We start from the raw sequence: 27,350 nt of genomic DNA on the forward strand, positions 1-27,350 counted from the left end.
GTGCAGTACTTGCAGTACTATTTTGAATCCTACTGTAAGTGTAATCTGTGGATGAGGAAACCAAGGCCCAGAGAAGTTAAGTGACTTGCCCAATGTCATACGACTGGTAAGCGGTGAAACCAGGTTTTGAACCAAGGTCTCTTGATTTCAGAGTCTATGGTGTTTATCATTACCTGTACAACTGAAAAGACCTGAATGTTTCTGGAAAAGAAATAATATGAATATTTCCAGAATACTCAGGGGTATGTTCATCAACATTTTCTGTCCCTATGTTTGACCTTTCCTGATGTAGAAAGGTGACCAAATTAATTAGCCAGGGTGCCCTGGCAGCATTGGAGGCAAGGAGGGAACAATAGCAGTTAAAGTGACAGGGAATGAGGATCTACAGAAGAAAATGCAAATTCAAAGAGATGGATAAGGCAGTCTTTGTGTTAGCTAGTCCCTTTTAAACTCAAAAAAGTTAGATGTGTGGTCATCTAACTTGCTTTATTTTATTTATTTTGGGATCAAGGGAATATCAGAATTATGATATTAGTGTTAAAGAACATTAACGATATTAGTGTTTTCTCAGTTCATTAGTTTTGACCATATAACTGTGTTTTCAGGAAACCAACCCACTGAGAACTGATGAGAAACAGTTTCTCTGTCAAATTCTAAAACCCTCGTCTTTAAATTTTTTTAATGTACTTTTGCTTTGTTTCTTATTTTCATTAACCAACTGTGATTCCTGGTTTTGTCCCTATGTGTGAAAGATGATAATAATAGCACACTAAACCCATTTGTGTACAAGGGGAATTCTAGCTTAATAGGAAAGATTGATGCAAAAGAGAGTAAGAATTTCTTGGAATCCCATAAATTTGTCTTTTCTAAAAAGTGATTTATAAATGCTGGGAAGATTCCTCGTTCTCTAGAATTTCTATTTCAAATTCAATCTCTTATTTACGTGTACCTAGAAAGTTTGTAAAAGGGAGTGCCTTGAATTTCAGGTATCTTCGTTAAATGAAGGTAGTTTCTTTTTTTCCAGAACTCAACAAGCCATGAAAATTAAATAAATGATTTTACTTTCTTAATTTTCATGTATAAGAATAAATATTTTTATTTAGGTGGAAATGTAAAAGGTTTTATTTTGGCATATTAGAAGGGTTTTTTTGTTAGTATTATTATGATAGATATTTTTTCTTTTTTCTTTTTTCCTTTTTTTTTTGAGACAGTGTCTCTCACTCTGTTGCCCTGGGCTAGAGTGCATTTGTGGCATCATCATAGTTCCCTGCACTCTTGAAGTCCTGGGCTCAAGTGAACCTCCTGCCTCAGTCTCTTGCGTAGCTGGGAATAACAGGCTCGTGCCATCACGCCCAGCTAATTTTTCTGTTTTTCGTAGAATGGGGGTCTCACTCTTGCTCAGGCTGGTCTCGAACTCCTGACCTCAAGCGATCCATCGCCTTGGCCTCCCAGAGTGCTAGGATTACAGGTGTGAGCCACTGCGCCTGGTCCTATTATTTCATTTCAAAAATGTATAACAAGAATGAAGAGATGCATTTAATGGAATGCCAGTAGCATTGGTATATCCTAGTATTTGTTTCCTAGGTTTTTAAATCATATAATCTGATAAATTCACTGCTTTGAGACATTATTACTTTTCTCTGTCTTGTAAGATTAAAGCAACTAGGCATATTTGTCTTAAAAAAACAACAAATTAGGAACATGGGAGTTGTCTTCAAACAACTGAAGCATTGCCTTGTTAGAAAAGATTTGATTCCTTTTGTGTAGTCCCAGTGGATTAAATTTAGGTGTGGAATTTATAGGAAGCCAGATTTCAGTTCAGTTTAAAGAACTATTCTAACAGATCTGCTCAGAGAGGGTGTTGCCTGCCTTTGAAGGGAGTGCAGTGGTCCATTCTGAACATTTAATATTTCACTTGTTTGACAGTCTCCTGGGTGTGTATGGTAGATTCAGGTGTCTGGTAGGGTAAAGGACGTGTCCCACTCTGAATTATTTACCAGGAAGTAGGGGTGAGGGGAAGACACCAAACAGCTAATACAGGGTGAGAATGGAGAGTGATAGCTATTAGAGGACAAGAAAGGGGGAAATTGAGCCTTTGGTAGGTTTTTCCCATCCATTAGAGTCCTGTAAAGTTCACGTTTTCTCTTAAATGCCAGACACATTTGAGAAATTGTTGGCTCTTATTTCATGAGAGGTTGTTCTGCAGAACTTGAGGAATTTTTGGCATGATCACAGAAACTGAATAATTCTGCTTCTGTAATAAGCCTCTGGCTGGAGACATGAGAGATGCTAAATCAGAAGTGTCCAGGTTGTGGGCTTTAGGTGGGAACAACAGCTTCTGTCAGTTGATTTAGTTTTCTTTCTAGTAATTTTCAAAATTCTCTCATTACATTGAACTAAACCTCAGCAACAGTAGTATTTGGGCTGAGACTGTTCTGTTGTTCTGAATGTTTCGGTTTGTTATTTCAGCTTCCATTTCCATCTTTACTAAATTAAAATATTGCATGAACATTCTCTTAGCAATGGAAGTTGAATTAGGAAGAAAGCTCAAATTGACATGTCCTTGTTTTCAACCAAGGTTTAGTAGGTTCTGGGAAGGAGTATGGTGAAGTTGGTAAAAGTATGAATTTTTGATGTCAGGCCTGGGTTTGAGTGTCAACTCTACCATTTACCACCTGTATCACCCGGGACAAGTGACTTAACTTCTCTGGACCTCAACTTCATCTGTAAAGAGAGAATATTTCTCATAGGGTCAATGTGCATATAAATGAGATAATATACACAAAACGTATTTAGTACATGGTAAGAGCTCGTAAATGTTAGCTGCTTTATTTTCGTGGTAGCAGTAGAAACTTATTTCTATTTATAGAGATTATTTTGGAATGGACATTGGGTTGAATATGTGCCTCCTTGGGGCGTAATCCTGTGAATAACACTTAACATGTCTGAGTAGTGGGTTAACCCCACAGTTTTTCAAAAGGAAAGAAACCTGTAAAGAAAAGCAGAAAGAGGTGTGGTTTAAAAGGAACGATACATTCTATCTTTATTTCCTTCTCCTCTTTCCTCTGAGGAAAGGTGCAGGTGGAAATAATAGATTTGGGACTCTTCTGCATCCAAATATGCATAAAGTGGTTGAAGTTACTGTGGAAGTGAGAAAAGAGAAGGATTAAGTGGCGCAGACAAGGAGTTTATAGGGAGAAAGGTCTGGGAGGACATAAAGGAGGAGTCAGCTTAGTATCCTGGAAAGTACATTGAACCTGAAGTTGGGAGATCCAGGTTCTTCCAGTCTCACGTTCTGCATTCGTGGTTTGTGCACCTTCTCTGCTGTACAGACTGGACTCGATCACTAAGGCTCCTTTAATACCTGAGATTCTCCATCTGAATCTACTTGGAAGCAAGAGCAGATGAATCAAGATAGTGTAATGTCTTAGAAACAGGAATTTCAAGAAGGAACAATGTTAGATGTTACAGAAATAAAGGAGGATGAGAACTGGGGAAAGGATGGGGTGCCCAGGAGGCCAGTTTGTCTGGATTGGAGGGACAGAGAAATAGCTGCAATGTGAGATTGACTGTGGAACTCCAGGTAATGAGATTATTCCAGGTCTTCTCACTAACTTTGTAGATAACATTGATGTTAATAAAAACTGCCTGATATGTTAGGGAAAATATAATTGTATGTTTTATCAATGACCTATAAATTTAACTATTTGAGGGTTTTTTTCAGTTGAAAGTTAGAGACTTTTTACCCTGTTGCTGAGTGAGACAGAGCAACTCCCCTTGTTTCTGTTTAGAATTTTAACTGAAGTTCTCACTTGAAATGATTTTTTGTTTTTTATTTTGTAGATTGTTCCATTATGGATGGAGGGGATGATGGTAACCTTGTTATCAAAAAGAGGTTTGTGTCTGAGGCAGAACTAGATGAACGGCGCAAAAGGAGGCAAGAAGAATGGGAGAAAGTTCGAAAACCTGAAGATCCACAAGGTAGATAGGCTTATAGTTTTGACATTTGACATAACTATCTTTAATCCTTACAAGAACCCTGCAAGGTAGCTATTGTCTGTACTTTATTCTTTTATTATTGTTATTATTATTTTGAGACAGTCTCGCTCTGTTGCCCGGGCTAGAGTGTGCCATGGCATCTGCCTAGCTTATAGCAACCTCAAACTCGTGGGCTCAAGTGATCCTCCTGCCTTGGCCTCCCAGAGTGCTAGGATTATAGGATTGCATGCCCAGCAATTGTCTGCACTTTAGGGTTGAGGACTTGAGACTCAGGTGAAGTAACCTATATAAGGCCTTCCGTAGCTGGGAGCAGAACCGGAATGCTCGTATCCTTGCCCTTTCCTGTCTACCGCATTGCCTTCTGGGAGATTCTCCTAGTCTAGTCCATCTATACAGGTGGATCCATGGTCTGAACAACCAAGAACGTTGCTGTTATGGAGGGTTTGGGCTGACCCCTCAATCAGTTAACTGTCTCAGGCCATTGGCCCTTTGGCATTGAGAGTTGGCTGTGAGAACTGCTGGCCCCTCTCTGAGGTCCAAAGGGTAACTGTGGGCTTTGTACTATTTTTGTGTTAGTCTCAACCTCAGATCATGCAGCACCTTGACTTTATCTTCAAAACCTTTTTTGATTCCAAAATAATATTTAAAAAATTCTAAAGTATGTATCTCTCCCCCTTCTCCTCTCTTCTCTCACCCCTCTTTTTCCTTTCAGAATGCCCAGAGGAGGTTTATGACCCTCGGTCTCTATATGAAAGGCTGCAGGAACAGAAAGACAGGAAGCAGCAGGAGTATGAGGAGCAGTTCAAATTCAGTAAGCTTGGGAAAATACAGTTCAAGGGACTCTGCAGGATCTTTCTGAAGCACTTTTGCCTCATGCAACACTTTCTCTAACTAGCTATGGAATTGTCTTGATTACCTAGTCTCCAGACTCTCATTTGGTAGAAAACAGAAGCCTCTGCCTTCTAGACCACATTGAACATTTTTGTTTGTTTAAGGCTCAAGATACCCATTTTAATTCTATGCTCATATCTAGTAATGGGAGAAATGCCTTGATTTTTGTGTCGTGCTATCTATCCAGAAGCCATGGTGTTTACCAGTTCTTTCTTCTAATTCCCCAAAGAATATGCTGTTTATTAAAAAAAGGAAAAGGAAAAATCTTATCTTTCCCTTTAGCCTGCTAAGTGTTCCTTGTTTAATTATTTCCTCAGAAAACATGGTAAGAGGCCTAGATGAAGATGAGACCAACTTCCTTGATGAGGTTTCTCGGCAGCAGGAACTAATAGAAAAGCAACGAAGAGAAGAAGAACTGAAAGAACTGACAGAATACAGAATATCCTTTGTACTTTGAGAGAAATCTGTCGGGTGTCTGTTTCCTCCTCAGTAGAAGAGGGTTTTCTACCTGGTGATCTCTAAAGTCTCTTTCAACACTGGTATTCCTATAATTTTGAGTAGCTGGCAGTGATTTATGGAGTTGATGTTGTGTGCAAGAGTCTGTTGCAGTCAAAAGTCCACATCCATTAGGATTAACTAAAGGCATAAATCCTAATAGTACTTGCCTTGTAGGTTTAGGTTCTGAGACAGATGGATAATTCAATCAACCTCATCCAAGGGAGATGCTGGCTTGAGTTTTAAAAGGACATGTTTGCAACTTTCCTATGTCCTTAGTAAGATCCTCCCCGCTGGTACAGCATGGTCTGTCCCTATAGGGGGGCTGAGAAAGCAGTGAAGATGACTTTGCTTTGACTCAATGTTGCCTTTTTGGCATCTACGTGAAAGTCTTTATAGTGACATCCCAGATTTAACTTGGCTGGATCAAAATTCTCAATTCCATGTCACATCACCCCCACTCGCATCACACTGCCCTCCCCCAGAGTTTCTTCTTTTTCTGGTCTTACAATCCCGTAACTGATGGTACTATACTTCCAGGCGCCTGGCCCAAAAACTGCTTCCAAAATGTACTCCAGATCTCTCCAGTTCTTGCTGTCGCTACTGCCACTGCAGTAATCACAGATGTTCCTCTGGACTTCTCTGACCATCTAATTGGTTTTTATTTCTACTCTCCCTCGATAAGCTATTCTTTAGACAAGAAAAGGAACTTTTAAAAACATACATGGCATCCTGTCAGTTTTTTGTTTGAAACACTTTGGTGCCTTCACCTTTGCATTAGACTAAAGTCTAGATTCTTTATCAGGCCCTGCAAGGTTCTGTATGATTTAGGCCAGCCTGCCTCCCTGTTGCATCTTGAAACCACTCTCTCTCATGCTGACTGCACTCCAGCCTGCTGGCCTTCTGTGTACCCCCTCGCCAAGCTTTGTGAGTCCATGTCCAGGCCTCAGACTCACGGTTTCCTCAGCCTGAAATGTTCTGCCCTTGGATTTTACAGGGTTGGCATTTCATGCCAGGTCTCAGCTCAGCTCTCCCTTTTAGAAACCTTCCCTAAGCACCCATCTAAAACCATACCCACCCTATCGCTGTCCATAATACCATTTTTTTAAATAACAGTTGTCACTATCGGAAAGTCACCATTTTTTATTTGCTTACTGGTTTGATTATCTCCTTATTGCTGGAATGTAAAGTAAGCTCCATAACAACAAACTATCTGACTTGGTCACCTCTGATTTTCCTAGTTCCTGGCATATAGTAGGTTCTCAGTAAATATGTGAATAAATTAATGAGCGCTTCATAGGAGATGTTAATAAGGCCACCCTAACTTGTTTCCTCCTCTGAGGAAGCTTATTTGGATATTTCAAACTTACACGTTGAGTAACCTCACTAGTGTGATTGAACAGGCTTCACCTCTAAGGTTGGTGATATCACTGTGTATGTGTTAGTTGGTAGTTTCTTGCAGAGAGTGTGCAGTAGGTTCCATTAAAGAGTTATGTAGGAGATAATGAAGACAGATTCCCTGGGGTTTGGTTTAGATCTGAACTGGTAGCTTCTGGTCCCAATTCTGTTAGTGGCATTCAGGTGCAACATGAAGATAGGAGTTGATGGGAAGTTACACCTCAATCTCAACTGTAGGATCGAGACTGATTCTTCTGAATTCCCCCTTCCCCCACCCTGATGACCCCATAATAATAATATGTGTTTGTTTATACAAATGGGCGGATACATGTATTGCATTGTGTTCAGACACCCAGCTTTTTCCTCTAAGGAAATACATTCGTTACACTTACTTGCTTGAATTATGTCTTGTTTTATATTGGCAGACTAGCAAGTAAGACATAGAATGTATCCAAAAGCAGTATTCTGCAGAGTGGTACAGCAAGGGTGAGATACCTTTTGGTTTTCAATTAAAAGGAAAGAATGAACAGGGCAGCAGTGAGGAAAAGAAACGTTTCTGGCCTGATAACATTGCCATTCAGCATTGAAGAGACTCCAGGGATATTGGCTTTAATTGGAAACTTGGAAAGTTCTGTTTAGAAATACTGAAGAAAAGCAGGCCTTCCAGCTTACTGACTTATAATGCACTAATCCCAAATGCGCAGGTAGTCAGCAACATGTTGAGATAGGAATTGAAAGATTAGAGGTTTGTTTATTGAAGCTGTAAATCAGAAGCTGGTTCTTGGCTTTGCTTGATTATTATATGATACATTTTATGATGTGAAACTTATCGATACAAATAAGCTGTGGTTTGTGCCACCTGAACAACAGAACTCTTGTTCTTTCCTCTCACGTTAAACCGGTATTTAGCAATATTTTGTATGTTTAAAACTATGAGTTTTTTTTTTTTTAATGCCTCATCTAATGAATTGTTTGAGATTTTTAAAGGTGTGTTTGTATTTTCAGAGCATTTGCAGGGAGGGGCTTAAGTGGGAAAAAAAATCACTTAGGCTTTGGATGTAGATGAAAAATAAGATGATTACCACCACTCCCCTTCTTACCCCCCAAAAAGGTTGGGAGTTGTCTTCACTTTGAAAGAATAAAAAGTTAAATGTTGGGATTTGTTGGTGACTTGGTATTATAAATACATGTGTGCTTTTGGTTTTTTTTTTTTCCATTTTTGTTTCATTTTTCAAAGTTTAATATTGAGAGTTTTCTTTGAGAATTGATGATAGAGTTACAGGTAAAAAAAATCACAACATGCTAATGGTTTTTGGCATCCTCTACTAGGTAGATGAAATCTCTTTTATTTTTTTCTATAAAAATGAACAATTATTATTAAAATGTTTTCTGCTTCCATGATTTCCTTAAAAACATTAAATTGATGAAACTCAGAATGGTACTGAGCATTATACGTAATCCCCATTGAATACTGCAAATTTTTAAGGTAGCTGGTGCCCATAAGAACAGAATTAGTACCTGCAGAGTGATTAGCATTAGAATTTTCTTATTTCTGGTACCCAGTTTTCTCTATTGTTCAAGGACACAAACAGCCTAGACAATATATCCCCTACCTCCTGGGCTGGTAATACATGCTTCTTAGATTTCTTGAGCACTAGATGTCACTGTTGTTCCAGTAAGGCACTACTGCATCTTAAATAAGCACTTGCACTGTGGTGGAATACTTATCTGTTTCATAAGTTGTTAGAGCATAAAACGGAGGGATAGGTGGGGGCTAGTGGAAAGAACAAGCGAAAGTGACAGACCTTGAGAGCCAGAGGTTGACATCTAACATGTAAAAGTGATGTTACAAGGGAACTGGTTATGCTTTTAAAAACAGCCTTTTAGTTCTTGTGTTATATTTGCACCAAAGGTTTCTCATTAAAATCACCTTGAGAGAGTGTTCAATTAATTAATTTATTTTTTTAGAGATAGGATCTTGCTGTGTTGTCCAGGCTGGAGTGCAGCGGCATGATTGTAGCTCACTGCAGCCTCAAACTCCTGGGCTCAAGTGATCCTCTTGCCTCAGCCTCCCAAGTATCTGGGACTACAGGCATGTGCCACCATGCATGGCTAATTTTCATTTTTTGTAGAGATGGAGTCTTGCTATGTTGCCCAGGCTGGCCTTAGCCTCCCAAAGTCCTGAGATTACAGGAGTGAGCCTCTATGCCTGGTCGAGAGAGTGTTTAAAACAGACTCTTGGGCCTCTAGGGAGCCATATTTAGTAGGTTTGGGGCAGGGGAGGGACTTGACATTTTTAATGAGGATTGAGTGATTCTGATGTTCCCTTGTCCCAGTAGAGCAGGAATTAGTCTTCATGATGTCTAAGATTAAATGCCACTGATAATTATAAGGACATTCTGCAAAATTTGATTTTACCCTTGGAGTGGAGGGAAAGTACATATTTTCAGAGAAGCCATATTTTTTTCTGATTCCTTTATATTCCTTAAGATCTTTGTTTCCCTATCAAGCATGATATTGGCAATGTCTTTGGTAATAGCTAGTTTTCTGGCTGTGCTCAGATTTTCACTGAGAATCCGAAGAAAAGTTGGCTTTTCTGTATTATTTTGGGCTTGAGATGCTGTCTTCCTCTGTGGTCACCTTCATTTCTCTTTAAATCAGGTGGAATAGAGAAGAGGGGCATTTTTTTTTTTTTTGTAAGTAGACTAGACATTACACATTACATGGCACAGCTCAAGGGCTAGTGGGTTGTATTTGTTGTCTTTCTCTCGATTTACCATTGCCCTGTGATAGCTCTTCTTTTTATTTGATTTGATCCTTAACCTGTAACTCACAATAATCTTAAGAAGGTTGGAATTTCTTCAGAAAACAAGAAGGAAGTGGAGAAGAAAGTGGCTGTGAAACCTGTAGAAACCAAGAACAAGTTCTCCCAGGCAAAGCTGTTGGCAGGAGCTGTGAAGCATAAGAGGTCAGCCAGCACTCACACAACTTAGGTTTCTCTCTGGCCGTGCACTCTGAAATGCCGCTTGTAATGGTGGCCAGAGCAAAAGGTTACCTACTGTAAGCCTTGGTGAAGTTCCGTTGGTGTGCCCGCCTCTCTCTCCCCTTCCCGAGTTGGTGTTTTCTATAGCCTTTGGCCTTGTCTCTCTGATCATTCCTTCCACAAACATAACAGCTACTCTTCATTGGGCACCTGCCATGTGCCAGCATTGTGTTAATAAGTGCTTCCTGTGCATGATCTTATTTAGTCCTCGGGTGCTTGTGGAGGTGCCCGTGAAGTACAGATTATTGTAATCCCTGTTTTACAGCTGAGAAGACTGAGAATTTGAGGTTGAGAACCTTCTTTGTCTAAGGTCATGTATATGAGAGCTAGAGTTCAATATTTGGGCCTCTGTGTTTCTAGGCAAGTGAGGTAGCAGGTCCTGTGAAAGGATTGGTGTGGGTGCAGTGAGAGCAAGGAGGAGGGACATAACTTTGCCTGGTGGGGAAGGTGTGTGTGCTCATGTTGGAGAAGTCAGGTATGACATTAGGAAGATGTTGATCAGGTAGGACAACTAGGGTTTGGACAGAAGAGACACAGGTGACAACAGCCCAGGCAGAGGGAACAGCTGCTGCAAAGGCATTGTGGCCTGAAAGAACATGGCAGCTGTGACAGGGTTACAGACCTGGCTGTGGCTGTGTTTGATTGATGTAGGAGTGGTAGCACTACCTAGAGGTTTTGATAAGTCCTTTATGTTTGCTTCTCCCTTTCCAATCCTGAAATGGCACCAGAGTGAGTGAATCTGGTCATTTCGATTTGACCAACCAATCAATGGGCAAAATGATGTTACGTTTAAGTGCAGTCTATTAAGAAAATCAATGGAGTATATTGGCAGCCGGCCATATGTTTTGAAGGGAGTCTTTGGATGCAGTCTTGTGGTTTGGCACACCACCCATGTGCGGCAGATGTTCCTAGGAACATTGCCTACATGTAAAAATGTCATCATGGTACAACAGCACAGGGGAGGAGTATCAGTGACCTGAAAAGGGCTTGTTATCCAAGCTATGAATTTATTCCTTTCAAGTTCTCACATAAGCTTTCCTGCGAGGCCCGGTGTCTTTCAGGATTTGAACCTGGGTCAGTTTTACTGGACTTTGCGGAGGAAGGGCTCTTCAGGTGGGCAATTAGTTACCTCTTGGGAGTGGTCTTGCTGCTAGCAGAATGGGTGTTGGAGCTATGACCTTTAATCCTTAGATCACCTTTAGAATGGGCTTTGTATTAGCTCATTTGGTGACTTGCTTATAAGCCCTTTTGGGTTTTGAAACTATATCATTTAATGTTGCTTTGTGTAGCAAGATGACGAATTAGTCTCCTGGGGCAGGAGTTCCCAATCTCTCTGGCCCTGGGTTTATTAGAATTACCTGGAAGTTTGTTAGTAAAATGTATTTCCAGGCCTTACACCAATTCTGGTTCAGGAAATTTGGAGTGAGTTCTGGGTGTTACAATTTTTAAAGTTCCATGGGTGATTATGAAACCTGCTGAAAGTAGATGCCACTGGTGTGTGTTACGTTACAGAGCATAAAAACAAAACAAGCACCTATTTCTTACCTTGTTTAAAGGAATACTCTTTGCTTTCTTCTAGTTTTTTCTTTCGTTTATTGTTATAGACAGATACCTAGCTCATTAACTTGCAGCCTTTTCAGTTATAGGCATCTAAAGCTATAAATTTTCCTTAGCTTTCAGTGTATATGAGTTTTGTATTTCCTTCTCTTTTTTTTTTTTCTCCCCCCTACTTCCTTCTAAGTATTCTTAAATATCCATTATGATTTCTTCTTTGACTCAGGAATTATTTAGAAGTATATTTTTAAAATCTGTATATTGAGATAACTATGTGTCATTGGTTCTAAGATAAACCTTTTTCCCTTTGCTGCATTTTACCACCTCATAATCAATGGTGTTTTAGGGTGTTTTAGGAAATTTATCTTTTGTTGTTTTTTTGTTTTTTTTTTTTTTTTGAGACAGTGTCTTGCTCAGTTGCCCAAGTTGGAATGCAGTGGCATGATCGTAGCTCACTGTGCAGCCTCAAACTCTTGGGCTCAAGTGATCCTCCTGCTTCAGCCTTCCTAGTAGCTGAGACTGTAGGTGGATACAATTGCTCCCAGCTAATTTTTTAAAAAGTTTTTTTTTGTAGAGACAAGGTCTCGCTGCCCAGGCTGGTCTCCAACTCCTGGTTTCAAGAGATCCTCCGGCCTCTGCCTCCTAAAGTGCTGGAATTACAGGCATGAGCCACTGCACCCAGCTTGTTTTCCAAATAATAATATAGGTACCACAGCCTTGTTTAGATTATTTGCCTTAGTATCTCTATTTCCATTCTTTTACTCTGAATCTTTCTGGTTATTGTTTCTGTATTTCTTCTGTCAAGTTTTTAGATGTGTCTCTTAGAAATAGCTGCTTTTAAATTTAGTCTGTTAATCTCTTTTTGCTAGTAGGTTTGGTCTATTTATAATAATTAAGATTTTTCATACTTCTGCAATCTTAATGTTATTTGTCTTTTTTTCTTTCTTTTTTTTTTTGGAGACAGAGTCTTACTCTGTTGCCCGGGCTAGAGTGCTGTCCCGTCAGCCTAGCTCACAGCAACCTCAAACTCCTGTGCTCAAGCAATCCTCCTGCCTCAGCTTCCCAAGGAGCTGGGACTACAGGCATGCGCCACCATGCTTGGCTAATTTTTTTATATATATGTTTTTAGCTGTCCATATAATTTCTTTCTATTTTTAGTAGAGACAGGGTCTTGCTCTTGCTCAGGCTGGTCTCGAACTCCTGAGCTCAAACAATCTGCCTGCCTCGGCCTCCCAGAGTGCTAGGATTACAGGCATAAGCCACCGCGCCCAGCCTCATTTTTTTTTTCTTTCTACTACTTTGGATTTATATACTCTATTTCTATTCTTTTAGTAGCTAACCTTGAAATTTACCAGGCATACTCAGCAAAACCCAATGTAAATACCTGTCTTGCCATCCTACACAATTATACATGGACCTTTGAACCTTTAGCTACAATTACCCTCTTCCTTCTTTATGTGCTACTATTGTCCAGGACTTTAGTATGGTCATGTTTAACACTACAAAGTAGATATTTTTTATGCAGACAATATTTGTTGATATTTATGTTTATATTTACATTTCATATTAGTATCAGTTTCTTTGTTCACCATCCCTTCCATCTGGGATAATTTCCTTCTTTATTGAAATACGTTCTTTAGATCTTCTTTTAGTGAAAGTCTTTTGGGTGACTCTCAGAATCTCTAACATGTCACTGAAGATGTTTTCTTCAATCTTTAATAACTAAAATTTTGTCATTTGTGAACATGTCCAGATATTCTTGAAATCCATCTGTGGTTCCAACCAAGTTGAATGATAAGGACAAACAAGTTTAAGTGATGCTTGAGGACACAGTGTTCACTCCTTGGATTTGTTAGGAGTTTGTCTTTATAACTAATGTTATAATTTGAAGGAGATTAAGAACCGGAAATGAAGACTTTTCACTTTATATCAGCTCCTTGAGGCTGCCTAAGACTCACGTAAATAGTTATTGGAGATCCTGATTCCTTAAGCTTTGATCCCCAAGATTGGCTGTAGCTCAGATCACCATGTTTTTTGTTTCAGCTCAGAGAGTGGCAGCAGTGTGAAAAGACTGAAACCAGACCCTGACCCAGATGACAAGAATCAAGGTTGGTGGCAGCCTTCATTCCTTTCTCATAATACACGTGAACCACAGTAAAGGGCTGGAATGCATTGCATCTGCAGATGAATGTATTTGTCTCTCTTCAAGCAAGCCTGCTTAGACTTAATTTACAGACCATTTTATACTCAGCAGGATTTATATCCAAGATTTTGTCAGTTGCCTTGCAGAAATAATATGTTAGAAACTGTTGCTGCCCATCCAGGTTCAATGCCCGCTGCCCAAGAAGCCGCCAGTATGCTGAGTCAGCAGGTTTTACCGCAGACAAGGAGTCTTTATCCTGCATAGCACTAAGCGGGGAGATGGGAGAAATTTCTCAAATCCACCTCCCCGAGAATTTGGGAGACAGGGTTTTTCAGGGTAGTTTGGCAGGCAAGGGAGTAGGCAATTAGGTTTGTTAACTGGGGCAAAATTATAGGGGTATGGGAATCATCTTGTGTTGTTTCAGTCCCTGGGGTCACAAATCCAGTTGAGTCGGTTTCTTGGTATGGGCCACCGGTCTGCGTGGGTCAGTCAATTCACTGGAATGCAGGGCCTGGAAGGTACCTTAAAAACTACCTTTAGGTTTCAAAAAGGTGGTGTTACCTATGGAGAAAGTTAAGAATCTTTATGGACACCAGCTATGGGGGGGGAGTTAAGAATCTATATGACCACCAGCTACATGGCTCCAGAGTGGCAGTTACAGAGAAGCAAATGGGGAAAAGCGACTAATTATTATCATTATTTTTCACTAGGCCTTTACCATAGTTCTCAGCTTGTACCCCATTATTGAAGGGCGGTTTCAAAACCAGTGGAGCTCGTAAATGACAGTTGTGCTCTCCCAGGAATGCCTTGGTCATATCACTTCTCACAAAGTTTTTTTTTTTCCTATCTCCCTCAAATGTCAAGGTTCTTGATTTCACCTGGCTTGCTACTGGTGGGAGGTAAAATGCTTGCTCCTGCTGACTGCTGGATTGGATTGAGCCTAGAAGCTTAACATAGTGTCTAGGAGTACACTTGCTTTGGTTTTTACCTTTGTGTCATGAAATCTGCCTCTGTATTAAGGGGCAAGAAGTTATGAGCAAAGGTGAATGTTCCTGGGGGCTGGATTAGGGATGAAAAATTCAAGAGTCTGGTTTTAGTTCTACCCCCAACTCTCTGTGGGATTAATACTCTGAACTAAACTCCATGGGTCAACAGGGCTTACATTTATTACTCATTCAAAAAAATAATGGATACTTTTTAATATATACCTACTGAGCACCAGTGATGGTGAGCTGTTGCTATTACCCTTTGGCTCTAGAACTTACTTTTAAAAGGGACATTCAATAAAGAGACTCCTTCTACCCATATCTACTTCCATCCAATGCTCCTTAGAGGGAAAGAGCATTATACATTTCTTATGTATCCTTCCAGAGCTATTCTGCTTATGTATACATACATACATTATAAATGTATATATTTTTAAGTGCTTTATTACAGATAATTTAAAACATATTCAAAAGTTGGGATAATAGTATAATGAAGCCCTATCACCTAGCTTCAACAATATTTAACACATAGCCAATCTTATTTAATTTATACCTCCCCAACTTTGAGACAATTCTAAATAATCATACCATTTCATTCATAAATCTTCAATATATGTCTCTAAAAAAATAAAGGTTCTTTTTTTGTTTCTTGTTTTTTTTTTTTTTTTTTTGAGACAGAGTGTCGCTCTATTGCCATGGCATCAGCCTCGCTCACAGCAACCTCAAACTACTGGGCTCAAGTGATCCTGCTGCCTCAGCCTCCCAAGGAGCTGGGACTACAGGCATGTGCCACCATTCCCGGCTAATTTTTTCTATATATATTTTTAGTTGTCCAGATAATTTCCTTTCTATTTTTAGTAGAGATGGGATCTCACTGTTGCTCAGGCTGGTCTCGAACTACTCCTGACCTCTAGCGATTCTCCTACCTCGGCTTCCCAGAGTGCTAGGATTACAGGTGTGGGCCATGGCGCCCGGCCTGTTTCTTTGTTTCAGCAATTGAGATATCATTATCATATCTACAATACTGATGATAATTACCCAATATTACCAAATATTAGGTTAGTATTCATTTTCCCCAATTGTCTCAAAAAATTTTTTTTTGACAATTGTTTTTTTAAAAATCAGGATCCAAGCAAGGGCAACCAGACATTGTATTTGGTTAATATGGCTTTTAAAAAAAATTATTGAGGTATAATTCACATACTATAAAATTCATGCTTTAGAAGGATGCAAATAAATGGTTTTTAGTATGTTCAAAAGGTTCTACAACCGTCACCACTGTCCATTTCCAGAATATTTTCAACAGCCAAAAGAAACCCTGTGCCGTTAGTGGTTAATTCTCCATTCCATCTTCCCCTACAGCCACTGGCAACCACTAATCTACCTTTTTTTTTTTTTGAGACAGAGTCTCACTCTGTTGCCCAGGCTAGAGTGCCTTGGCGTCAGCCTAGCTCACAGCAACCTCAAACTCCTGGGCTCAAACAATCCTTCTGCCTCGGCCTCCTGAGTAGTTAGGACTACAGGCATGCACCGCTATGCCTGGCTAACTTTTTCTATATATTTTTAGTTGTCCAGCTAATTTCTTTCTATTTTTAGTAGAGACAGGGTCTCGCTCTTGCTCAGGCTGGTCTTGAACTCCTGACCTCTAGCTATCGTCCCGCCTCGGCCTCCCTGAGTGCTAGGATTACAGGCGTGAGCCACCACGCCTGGCCTAATCTACTTTCTGTCTCTGTGGATTTGCCTTTTTGGACCGTTCCGTGTAAATGGAATCATGCAATTTGTAGCCTTTTTTGTCTGTTTTATTTTTACTTACTGTAATGCTTTCAAAGTTCATACATGTTGTAGCATGTAATGATACTTTCTGTTAATGATGAAATAATATCCATTGTAAGATATACCACATTTTGTTTGTCTACTTACCAGTTCACAGACATTTGGGTTGTTTCTACTGTTTGGCTAATATAAATCATGTGCAAGTTTTTGGGTAAACAACTTGGGTATATACCTAGGAATGGAATTGCTGGGTCATATGGTAACTGTATGTTTAACTTTTTGAGGAACTGCTACGCTATTTTCCAAAGAAGCTGTACCATTTTTACATTCCAGTATATGAGGGTTCCAATTTTTTTCACATCGTTGCCAATACTTGTTACTGTCTTTTTTATTATATCCATCCTTGTGGGTGTGAAATGGTATCTCATTGTGGTTTTGATTCACATTTCCCTAATGACTAATGATACTGAACATCATGTACTTATTGGCCATTTGTATATCTTCTTTGGAGAAATATTTATTCAAATCCTTAGCCTATTTTTAAATTGAGTTATTTATCTTTGTATTGTTGAGTTGTAAGAGTTCTTTTTGTATTCTGTGTACTAAACAGTTATCAGATGGATGATTTGCACAGATTTCCTCCCCTTCTGTAGGTTATTTTTCCTTTTCTTGATAGTGTCCTTTGGAGTACAAAAGTTTTTAATTTTAATGAAATCCAGTTTATCTAGTTTTTCTTTGGTTGCTTGTGCTTTAGGTGTCATATCTGAGAAACTTTTGCCTAATACATGGGCACGAAGATTTATACCTATGTTTTCTTCAAAGTATTGTATAGTTTTAGCCCTTACATTTCAGTCTGATCCATTTTGAGTTAATTTTTATATATGGCATGAAGTAGGGATCCAGTTTAATTCTATGTGGATATACAGTTGTCCCAGCACTGGTTTTTGAAAAGACTCTTCTTTCCTCCACTAATTCCTCATGGCGTCCTTGTTGAAAATTGACCACAAATAACTCTCTTTTTCTCTTCTATTGAGATATATACATATATATCTCCTTATGCCATTATCATACAGTCTTGATCAGTATAGCTTTGTGTAAATTTTGAAATTGAAGTGCGAGTCTTCCAACTGTGTTCTTCTTTTTCAAGATGCTTTTGGCTATTTGGAGTCCCTTGCATTTCCATATAAATTTTGGGATCAGCTTGTCAGTTTCTGCAAAAAAGACAGCTAAGATTTTGATAGAGGGATTGTTGGAATCTGTAGATTAATTTGGAAATATTGCCATTTTATACCTTCTTAATAGGCTAATATGTCTTTTAAGTCGAATTTAACCTATAGGTTCTTCCTCCTGTCTGAATTTATTTTTTGTTTCCTTTGCATTTTATTTGTGGAGAAACTGGTCTTTATACTGTGGAGTTTCCTACACTCTAGATTTTGTTGATTGTATTCCCATTGATGTTGCTTAAACCCTGTATTTCCTGTAAAATGGTAATTAGATCTAGAAGCTTGATCAGTTCAAGTTAATTTTTTTGGCAAGAATACTTCATACATTATTTTTATACTTTCTATCATTATTAGCAGTATTTTAACCTAACGTACTTTTTGTTCATTGCTTAATTCATTTGTTATTTTACCTTGGAAATCATTGAATAACTGGACATAAAGAGTGTCCTCATTCCTTGTTAAGGCTGTGTAGTGTTCCATTGTATGGTCGTATCGTAGTATATTTATCCCATTTTTTTTCTGATGACCATTTAGATTGTTTTCATTCTTTTCCTATTGTGGTACTTTAATAGTAACCCTGCATGTGCATAATTTTTCACATGCACAAATATATCTGCATAAATACTTAAAATTGATGGGTCAAAGAGGATATACATTTGTAATCTAGGTAAGTATTGCCAAATTGCTCTCAGGGTAAGACATTCCAATTTATAGACTTATCAGTAATGTAGGAGTTCTGTTCACTGACATCTTTTTAACATATAAGAAACTTGCTGAAGTATTGCTGCTTAGATAGGATAAATATATACTATATATGGGTGCACATACGCAAAAATACTTTCATAAGAATCTTTTTTTTCTCAAAGATGGGGTCTTGCTGTGTTGCCCAGGCTGGAGTACAGGCTATTCATAGGCATAATCATGATGTACTATAGACTCAAACTCCTGGGCTCAGTGAATCCTATTGCCTCACTGGGACTATGGGCGTGTGCCACCGTGCCTGGCATAGAAATCTTAAGTGTAAACTAGTTGCCCTATATCTGGTACTTATTCTCTGTTAGGAACTATTTAAATGAACCAGTAGAAAGGAAAATTTGTGTGGTTTCTTTGAACTATCTATCTCAGGCAGATATACTTGTGTTTTACAGCCATCTTTTTTTGGCACGCTAAATCTCTTCACCTACCCCTGCATTCTTGCAGCAGAAGCTAGGCAAGAAATATCTTTCTTTACTAGGAGTTAAGGCCTCCTAAGAAGAATGTTCCTTGAAGCTTCCTTCAGAGTCTTGTCCTCCCCGGCAGTAGGAGAATTTGCTCCTTCGTCTCCAGAAGATAACCCTGTGACCCTGATGGAGATTCATGCTTTCCCCACTGAAGACTCTGAACTTAAGCTCTAAGCAGAGCCAGTGAATGCACAAGTTGGCCCCATCTACTCCCGAGTCACGCATCTGTCTGGATCCCAAGAACATTCTCTGATAGTAATTTTCTTTGTTAATTTAGTGTGACAATGTGGCCCTGCAAATGCAGAAGTTGGCAGGAAACTTCACCAAATGGGTGAGATCAGAGGGCACCATTTTGTTCTCTTTGAACAGTTAACTGCTTTTGGAATGAAATTTGTCAGAGTTGCAGTCTCTTTTTTTTCCTTGAAACCGCCTAGATAATGGGGAGATTTGGTCTTTTCACTTAAACTGTTTTGATGCCACAGTGGTCCAGATTCCTTGGTTGCATTTCTGTAGTTGGCTTTCATCCTTCCATTAGGCCAGTTCTCAACCTCCATAGGTACTCTGAAGTTAATCCTTCTTTTCTATCTAAAATAGACCGTTAAATTCAATTCACCCTTGAAATACAGTCATGTGCCACATAATGACATTTCAGTCAATGAAGGCAGCATATAGATGGTGGTCCCATAAGATTATAAAACTGTATTTTTATTGTACCTTTTCTGTGTTTAGATACACAAATACTTAACCATTGTGTTACAGTTGACTACAGTATTCAATACAGTAACTCTGTACAGTGTCTTTCACACATAGTCCTGCATTCTTACACATTGTCGACGCTGGCCTGCTCTGTGCCAGGCCCTCTGCTATATGTCCTGGAGGTGGCGTGGTGAACAAAGAGCCCATGTCTTCAAGGGGCTTACAGTTACTGGAGAGTACAGACTAGCAACCCCTGCCTAGTCTTCTAGAGCCTTCTTAGCTTAAATACAGGGATGCCTTTGGAGTTACAGAGATATGTAGGAGTATTCCCTAATTTAAATGGCCCAGGATGATCTTTGAATTTTTGCATTCACCTTTTTTAAAAAGTTGTCTTAATCAGTAACACATGCATATAACAAAAATTTCAAAAGGGACAAAAGAAGGGGCCGGGCGCGGTGGCTCTGGGAGGCCGAGGTGGTTAGATTGCTCAAGGTCAGGAGTTCGAGACCAGCCTGAGCAAGAGCGAGACCCCCGTCTCTACTAAAAATAGAAAGAAATTATATGGACAGCCAAAAATATATATAGAAAAAACTAGCCGGGCATGGTGGCGCATGCCTGTAGTCCCAGCTACCCGGGAGGCTGAGGCAGTAGGATTGCGTGAGCCCAGGAGTTTGAGGTTGCTGTGAGCTAGGCTGACGCCACGGCACTCACTCTAGCCGGGCAACAGAGCGAGACTCTGTCTCAAAAAAAACCAAAAAACAAAACAAACCAAAAAAAAGAGACAAAAGAGTGTGAGTGAAAAGTAAGTCTTTCCCTGTTCCCCAAACACCCAATTTCTTTTCTCAGATCAGCCATTGCTACCAGTTTTTATGTATTTTTTCAGATACTGTCATGTATGTACATGGGCATGTCCCTCCACCCCCAAATTATAACTTTTACATACTGTTCTGCTCCTTGCCTTTTTCGTTTAGCGCACAGTATGTTAGAGCTCATTCAGTATCAGCACACACAGAGATGCTTTTTCTTCTTAATGACTGAATAGTAGTCCATTACTTAGCCAGTCACCTATTAATGGACATTCTGGTTGTCTCCAGTCTTTTGCTACTGTAAATAACGCTGCAGTGAATGTTCTCCTATGAATATCATTTAAATTGGAAGAGCGTTGCCAAATTTCTCTGTTTCCCCTCAGCAGCATATAAAGTTGGCTGTTTCCCACACGTCCCCTCCTAATACATTATTTATCTTCCTATGTTTAAAATTCATCAGTTCTTTTTTCTGTGAACTGTTCATATCTTCTGTCCACTTTTTTGTTCAGTTGGTTGTTTTTTAACAGATGCATAAGAACGCTTCATAAAGAAATTAGCTTTTGTAGTATTTGTTGCAAATATTTGCCTCTGGCTTATTGTGGCCCTGTTACTACTATCTCTGTAATCATGGTCAGCCTCCTTCTACTTTTCTGCGTCTCCATATTTCAACATTGCTTATCTTTAGCAATTTCCTTTTCCCCTATCACAGCTGCTTGTAAAGAGGAGCAGTTACACAGATCCTCTGAACTTTGTGTACTGGCCATTTGGTATCTTTTTTAGCTTCTCAGTGGTGCTTTTTGCTGACTCCTGGTTTCACATACTTGGAGCCATGTGTTTTCACATGTAGTTGAGTTGTCTGTTTAAGTGAGGTGTTAGTGTATCTAAGACAAAACCCTAGGCAGTATGCTTGTCAGTCCGAGGCAATGAAGTATGAACCCCAACCGTTACTCCACCATGAGCTTAGGTATCATTTTAGTACATTGGCTTTTGATTCAGGTTTAGTTTAACATTTTCTACTCATAAGTGACCTATAACCTTGCCAAGTCATTTGACTTTCCTCATCAGTAAAATGGGGGTAATACCTACATATCAAGTCACTGTAGAGATTAAATGAGGCCAGAAACATTTAGAGGCAAGAAGAGAGTTCTTAACTTTTCCTTTAACCTTCAAGTTCTGCATTTTTTAGATTGAGACCTTCCATCATTGGGGTGGTAGAGTAACTGCACTTCCTGGGAAGAAAAGAGTCCCAGCTCCTAGATGACATTCTGCATGGTCTTAAAATGTTCCCTGACAGGCTTCAGTTTTCTCAGTAGTAAAAGAGGTACACAACTGGAAAGCAAAGGTCATGTTAAATCAGTTTCTAAATTGCTTATCTCCCCCATCAGGGAAAAGCAGCCCTTCTCGATAAAGACGATAAACAGCTTGATAAAGCTGTTATTCTGCAGCTGGTGTGTGTTTGGCCTTGAAAACGTATCTGTGCTAGCTCACATGTTGGTCAATAATATGCAGTGGTATAACGTGCTGAGAAGTGACTAGAATTGTTATTAATAGTATTGCTCACAGTGTCTCTCTTAATCTGTCTTCATCCCTACTGTTGAGAGTGTGTGGAAGTCATCAGTCTCCCCATGTCCATTTCCTGCCCTAGACGTGACTCTGACTTGCTGTAATGCCGTGACTGTGTTGAGTCCAGGGAAATCAAACCATGATTAGCTGCACTCCCAGAGCCTGTGGGGATCTGATGGGGAGTAAGCGAGTGTCGTCAGGCTCTGGGGTTCAAAAGCACTTGGGGACTTTCCCTCCCTCTCAGAGACCCAAGATTGGCTGTATTTAAAATGAAGGGTTTAGTTTAGGTTTTTAAAGAAACTTCTAGCTCAAAGATTATTTCAATTATTAAATTCCCTTCTAGCTCTTAAATTCTGTGATTTTTGTGATCCATGTCTTAATATCTAAGACATTTCTTTTGTGTTATTTTTGAAGTATCGTACAAATGGTTTTGAGGTATATGTTAAAACTTATGTTTTGAGGAATACATTGAAATTTAGTCATTTTAAAATAGATGACAGAAGCCAAAAATAAATAAATAAAAAGTTCAAGTCCCAGCTTTGCCCTTTATCCTTGAAAAGTCATTTCACCTCCTGGAGCCTCACTTCCTTCTTTTCTCCATCTATAAAATGAGGGTAACAATAGTATTGGCTGCATGGGTGGTTTTGCGGCGTCCGTGGGTTTCTGTGGGTAAAACCCATGGTACCATACCTGGAACACGGTAAGTTTCCTCAGCTTTGGAAAAGGGTGATGAAGTAACAATCCTTCCTCCTTTTTTTGCAGAAGCCTCGTCCTGCAAATCTCTTGGGAACACTTCCCTGAGCGGCCCGTCCATCCACTGCCCCTCGGCCGCAGTCTGCATTGGCATCCTGCCAGGCCTGGGCGCCTACTCTGGGAGCAGCGACTCTGAATCCAGCTCAGACAGCGAAGGCACCATCAACGCCACTGGGAAGATTGTGTCCTCCATCTTCCGAACCAACACCTTCCTCGAGGCCCCCTAGCTCCGCCGTCCTTCCCAGAGGGAGCTGCTCCCCAGGGGTAGATTGGACGGTTCATTCTGCCTCCAGGCATCACATCCCTCAACAAACTCCTTTGCCTGCTTCCTGTGTACACCGTGACACTTTTAACCTAATCTAAAAATGTGCCAGAATCTACTTGTAGCCCGAATTGTGTTTGGTTTCTCTTCCCACTCCAGCGCAGATGGCCATACCTGTCCTTCTGCCTCCTTCCTCACTAACGTGAGGGAATGTGGGGCAAGGCCCTGCAGAAATGCCACTAGCGATGCCCTGGGGGGACAGGCCCCAGCTGGCGTGCCAGAGGGGTTTGGGTTTTATTGCTTTCTGGTAGTGTCTTTTTTCCTCTCCCAACAGTACAAAGAAGCAAGGGCAGTTCTTGGACAGGTATTAGTAAACATTTCTTGTAGATAGACATGTTATTTGGTCCCACTGCATTGTGGAGCATGTGGGGATAGGGTACTCACCCAGGTGATGAAATGGGGCCCTTCCCTGGAACTAACTAGTCCTTGATGTTGTGTGACTAAGTAAAGATAAATTCTATCTGCAGGGGGTGTCATTTAACACTCTTGTGAAGTTTTTCCTCACCCTTGGCCATCCTTTCTCCCCCCCATCCAGTCCCATTTGTGTAGGAGAGGACTGGCAACAAGAAGGCTTCCATTTTCTCCTTGGACCTTTACTCAGACTGGCAAATTATTTTGTTTTTGTTTTGAAATAAAGGATTTAGTTTAAGATTCTAAACCTCAGAGGGTTTATTTAATCATGACCAGAAATCAGAACTGCCGGTAGGTATGTTAATGAGATGACTGAGTTCTGGCAGCTCCTGGACTCAGAACACTGCAAACCAGTGGGACATACCTGCATGTTCGGACTGTACTCTGTGGAGCCCTTCTCTGTTGGATGCGTAGTGTAGTTGCAGCTTTTAGCTGTGGAAGCTATTTCTAGCCTAAAGGTGCTGCCCTGGTGTTTTTCTCCTCTTTCATTTGCTGCCACTACTGCTCTTTTCCCTTCCCCAACAGAGCAGCTGCAAGGCCGTGCAGCCCAGAACTGGAGGTACTGCTCCACCTCGGTGTCTCGTAAAGGGACACAGGCTCATCCCTTGGATTGAGAAGGAGGCAGGGAGAGAAGGTACGGAGACCTCAAGGACAAAGGTAGGCATGAGCTTTAATAAAAACCTGCAGGCTCCCTTCCTCAGGAGGATGAGCCGGTGCAGCTTTCTCTCCCTTGGTTCCTATGTCGATCGTTTCTACTTACTTGGGTGTGAGACTGAGTGAGACACGTAGAATGTGTTGACACTGCCACTCGGCGGGCGGAGAAGCTACTCAGTTTTAACAAGGGCAGAGAGGTCCCTGGAGCTCATCCAACCACACTCCTTTTCCCCTTCCAATGCAGTGACACTCTGGTGTCTGTTGGCAGATGGTGACTTCACTTCACCCATAACTGATGCCTTGGTAATTCTTCCTCCTTTCAGAACTACTCTATGCTAATTGTTCCTGACTGTCGGTATGGGCACGTCAGCTCCATCCTAACAAGACACTTAGGTAGAACTGTGTCGGCACCTTCTGCTTCGTTGTTCCTACGGTTGTGTTGTCATTATGATAGCAAGTACCCAAAGCAGCCTCACATCATTTCAGGAAGCAGACCAGGGAATCAAAGTCACCTTCGTTATGTGGCTTGACTTTTTAAGAGGCCATTACTATAACTCGTGGCCTCTGTTGGAATTGGAAGAAGTTGACGAAGGGTTTAAAAACATACGTTAACACAAAAGTTAGTAAACCTGTCAGAACAGGATCTTGTTTTTCCTCCACTGAATATTGTGCTTCCAGCTCTCCCCATCTGTCACAGCCAGCTTGTATTGAGAAGGCTGAGACTTCAGACTGAGATTGCTGCTCTTGTTGTCTCAGGAGAGATTGAGAATCGCTGGTGATCATTTCATCATATTCCATTGTGCCCATTAGCGTAGAGCCCTGGAACTGAAACGGCTTCTGTAGAAACCATTGTGAGCCGGCAGGGTGTGGTCTGCCCAGCAGAGGAAGCAGCCTTGGAAAACATCTAGTGTAGACCTTGTGCTTCAAACCCAAAGAACAGAATAAACAGGAATGGAAGGAAACTCTGCTTTAAACCAAAATGTGTAGTGCTCCTGCCCTAATAGCTGGGATTTTATAACTAGTAGTAAAAGATAAGAATAAAGTTTGGGGTGGGTTTCTTTAAGCTTGCTTACGTTGTCCCGAGTGGTAGTATTCCTGCAACTCTCCAATCATATAAGGGAGAAAGCTAATAGGAATCCCGTTGGCAGCTCTCTTGGGGAGGATGATCTAGCTTGTGTCACTGCCTGGGTGGGGAGAGGGGGCATGAAGTTCGAAGCATCCATTTTTCCATCTGTAAAAAAACAGGGAGGCTGATGTGACTAGACCCAAAAAGGTGGCTGGCTACCCGTGTATGTGTACTCTGCTAGGGTCTCAGGACCCAGGAGGAGAGAGAACTGACTTCCCAAATCCAGAGTGGGGGCTTCAGCTTTTTTCAGGAGCATTCTGTCATGGGAGTCAGGAGCCCCTAACTAGGGGTGACATTGAGCTAGTCCTTTGCATCCTAATTTCTTTTACTCTTTAGCCCCTGAGTTCTTCCCCTTCCCCCCCAAGAGAGAAGCTTCATTTGCCTCGGACTTTCCCCACCGCTTCTGCTTCTCCACCCTGGCTAGCTGTGTCACTTGGGCAAGGTTAGGGTAACCTCTATGGGCCTCACTTTTCTCCTTGGTAAACAGGAGTAATGCCACCAAATTCCTAGGCAGATCATCTAGATGAGGTGTATCTGGCACACAGTGCCCAGTGAGTGGTAGCCGTTCTCAGTGCTGTTGCCACTGGCCTTCCCTTGTTTCTGGGTGACGTGTCCAGAGCTTCCATTAGTGGAGATTTATGCAGCTTTATGCATTCCACTGGCATTCCTCTGTTGCAGCTAGAACACTGGCGTGATGAAGGGTGGTCAGATCTGGTCGTCAAAGCTCCAACCATCAGCTCCTGCTGTATGCTTCCCTCTTAGCTAAATGTTAATTGCTTAGGCACACCCGGTTCCTTGGCTTGGATGTCCTAGTCGTGGGTATATGGCTCAGCTGTCAGCTTAGGCCCTTCCAGAAAAACAAAAAGGAGAGCTCTGTGGCAAAGCACAATTACTTGGCCTTGGGTATTTTTCTGATGTCTTGGCGTAACAGGATGGAATGCAAGTTCTACTCAGTGGGAGGCTAAGATCTTGGCAACGCTTCTGGAGTCACAGGTTGAACACAAGAAGCCAGTCGCACGTTCATGCTTTAGCGATGCTGGCAAGGGCATTTTGCTCCCTTACCTGCTGGAGCAAGGGTTTAGGGAGAGAGGGAGTCCCACAGCAATAACAGGCAGAATATAGCCCCAGCATCAGAGCTTTGCAGAAGGGATAGGCAGAAAAACCTAGAGAGACAGCCCTTCATCCAAGCTCTGTACTGTAGGCTGGTCTCTTACTATTTCAGTATGAGTCATGCACATCATCATCCCTTGTGTTGACTCTTTGTTCGTTCAGTATATATTGAGAGCTCACTACGAATGTGCCAGGCAGTTTGGGGCATTTCTGCACTCTATTTGTGGACTGGAATGTCTCTCATCCACAAAAAAAAAGAAAGTCCTGTGAAGCGGCCCTTCTCTATATTTTATAGAGGAAATCAAAATTCATAGTGGCTCAGTGACTTGACTGAGGTTGTATAGCTAGGTGACAGAACCAGAATTTTCATTTGCGATTTTAACTCTTAAGTCTGGCTTTCTGTGGTTTCAGCAGAACTTTTAACCCATGAAACTTTTAAACAAATGTCAGCACCCGAGCCTCAGTGGAGGGGACCCAAGGCTGAAGGAGGCTTTATGGTCAGATTTCCAATCAGGCTGCCATCTGTGTACAGGAACCAAATGGCAGCACCAAGGATTTTTTTAAAAAAGTGACTTGGCCTTGTCAAGAGTTTAGGCACACTCCTTTCTGTTGTGAACTGAAGCCGGCCAGGTAAAGCGCCTGCTTGACTTACCACCCAGTTTTAGGACATGAAGCCACCCCACCTGAGGCAAGTGATCTGTGAGAGTGGGAGCATTTGGGACAGACCCTCCGGTGCAAGGCAGGAGCTCTGCCCTTAAATGGCCCCGTGGGTGGCAGTCTCCCCAGCGTTACTACCTGGTAAGTCACTCCCGTGGGGAATTGTGAGGGGAGGTGGAGAGGTCTGTTTCTGGGGAACGTGGGGCTGGGAGGAGGCTGCTCCCATATTTATGCCTCTGGTAATGGGACGTAACGGATTCTCCCAAGCTGGGGTGGTAGACTTCGCTGGGTGTGCCATCCACTAGACTCACTTCAGCTGGCAAACGAGAGGGTGAACAAGCATGCCGTGCTGATGTTTCCAGTAACACGCAGTCTTGTGTCTGCGCTGAACAGATGAACCGGATGTGCTAGTCAGGTTCCATCTGTGTTGCCAGCCTGGGGACCGGTGAACTGTGCCTTCCTGAAGGACAGTCTGCAAAAGCAGGGCTCCATGTAGTCCTGCGGCCCTCTCGAGAGAAGTGACGGTG

General features: G+C 41.2%; 1 protein-coding gene across 5 annotated transcripts in view; it reads left to right on the forward strand.

Moving 5' to 3' along the window:
• PSME3IP1 (proteasome activator subunit 3 interacting protein 1) overlaps window positions 1-23,523 on the forward strand; it is a 33,166-nt gene extending 9,643 nt beyond the window's left edge. For 4 of the 5 annotated variants that reach the window (XM_045533664.1, XM_045533662.1, XM_045533663.1 and 1 more), the window contains 6 exons: window positions 3,844-3,981; window positions 4,712-4,810; window positions 5,208-5,329; window positions 9,618-9,751; window positions 13,424-13,488; window positions 22,553-23,523. In XM_045533664.1, coding sequence (XP_045389620.1) covers window positions 3,855-3,981; window positions 4,712-4,810; window positions 5,208-5,329; window positions 9,618-9,751; window positions 13,424-13,488; window positions 22,553-22,770 — 765 coding nt within the window. In that variant the 5' untranslated portion in view covers window positions 3,844-3,854 and the 3' untranslated portion in view covers window positions 22,771-23,523. Of the gene's footprint in view, window positions 1-3,286; window positions 3,584-3,843; window positions 3,982-4,711; window positions 4,811-5,207; window positions 5,330-9,617; window positions 9,752-13,423; window positions 13,489-22,552 lie in introns of those variants that run through there. The other variant, XM_045533665.1, reaches the window with a different exon arrangement.
• The last annotated feature ends 3,827 nt before the right edge of the window (window positions 23,524-27,350 follow it).

The sequence above is a fragment of the Lemur catta genome, chromosome 20 (genome assembly GCF_020740605.2).
Source record: "Lemur catta isolate mLemCat1 chromosome 20, mLemCat1.pri, whole genome shotgun sequence".
Taxonomy (NCBI): Eukaryota; Metazoa; Chordata; class Mammalia; order Primates; family Lemuridae; genus Lemur; species Lemur catta.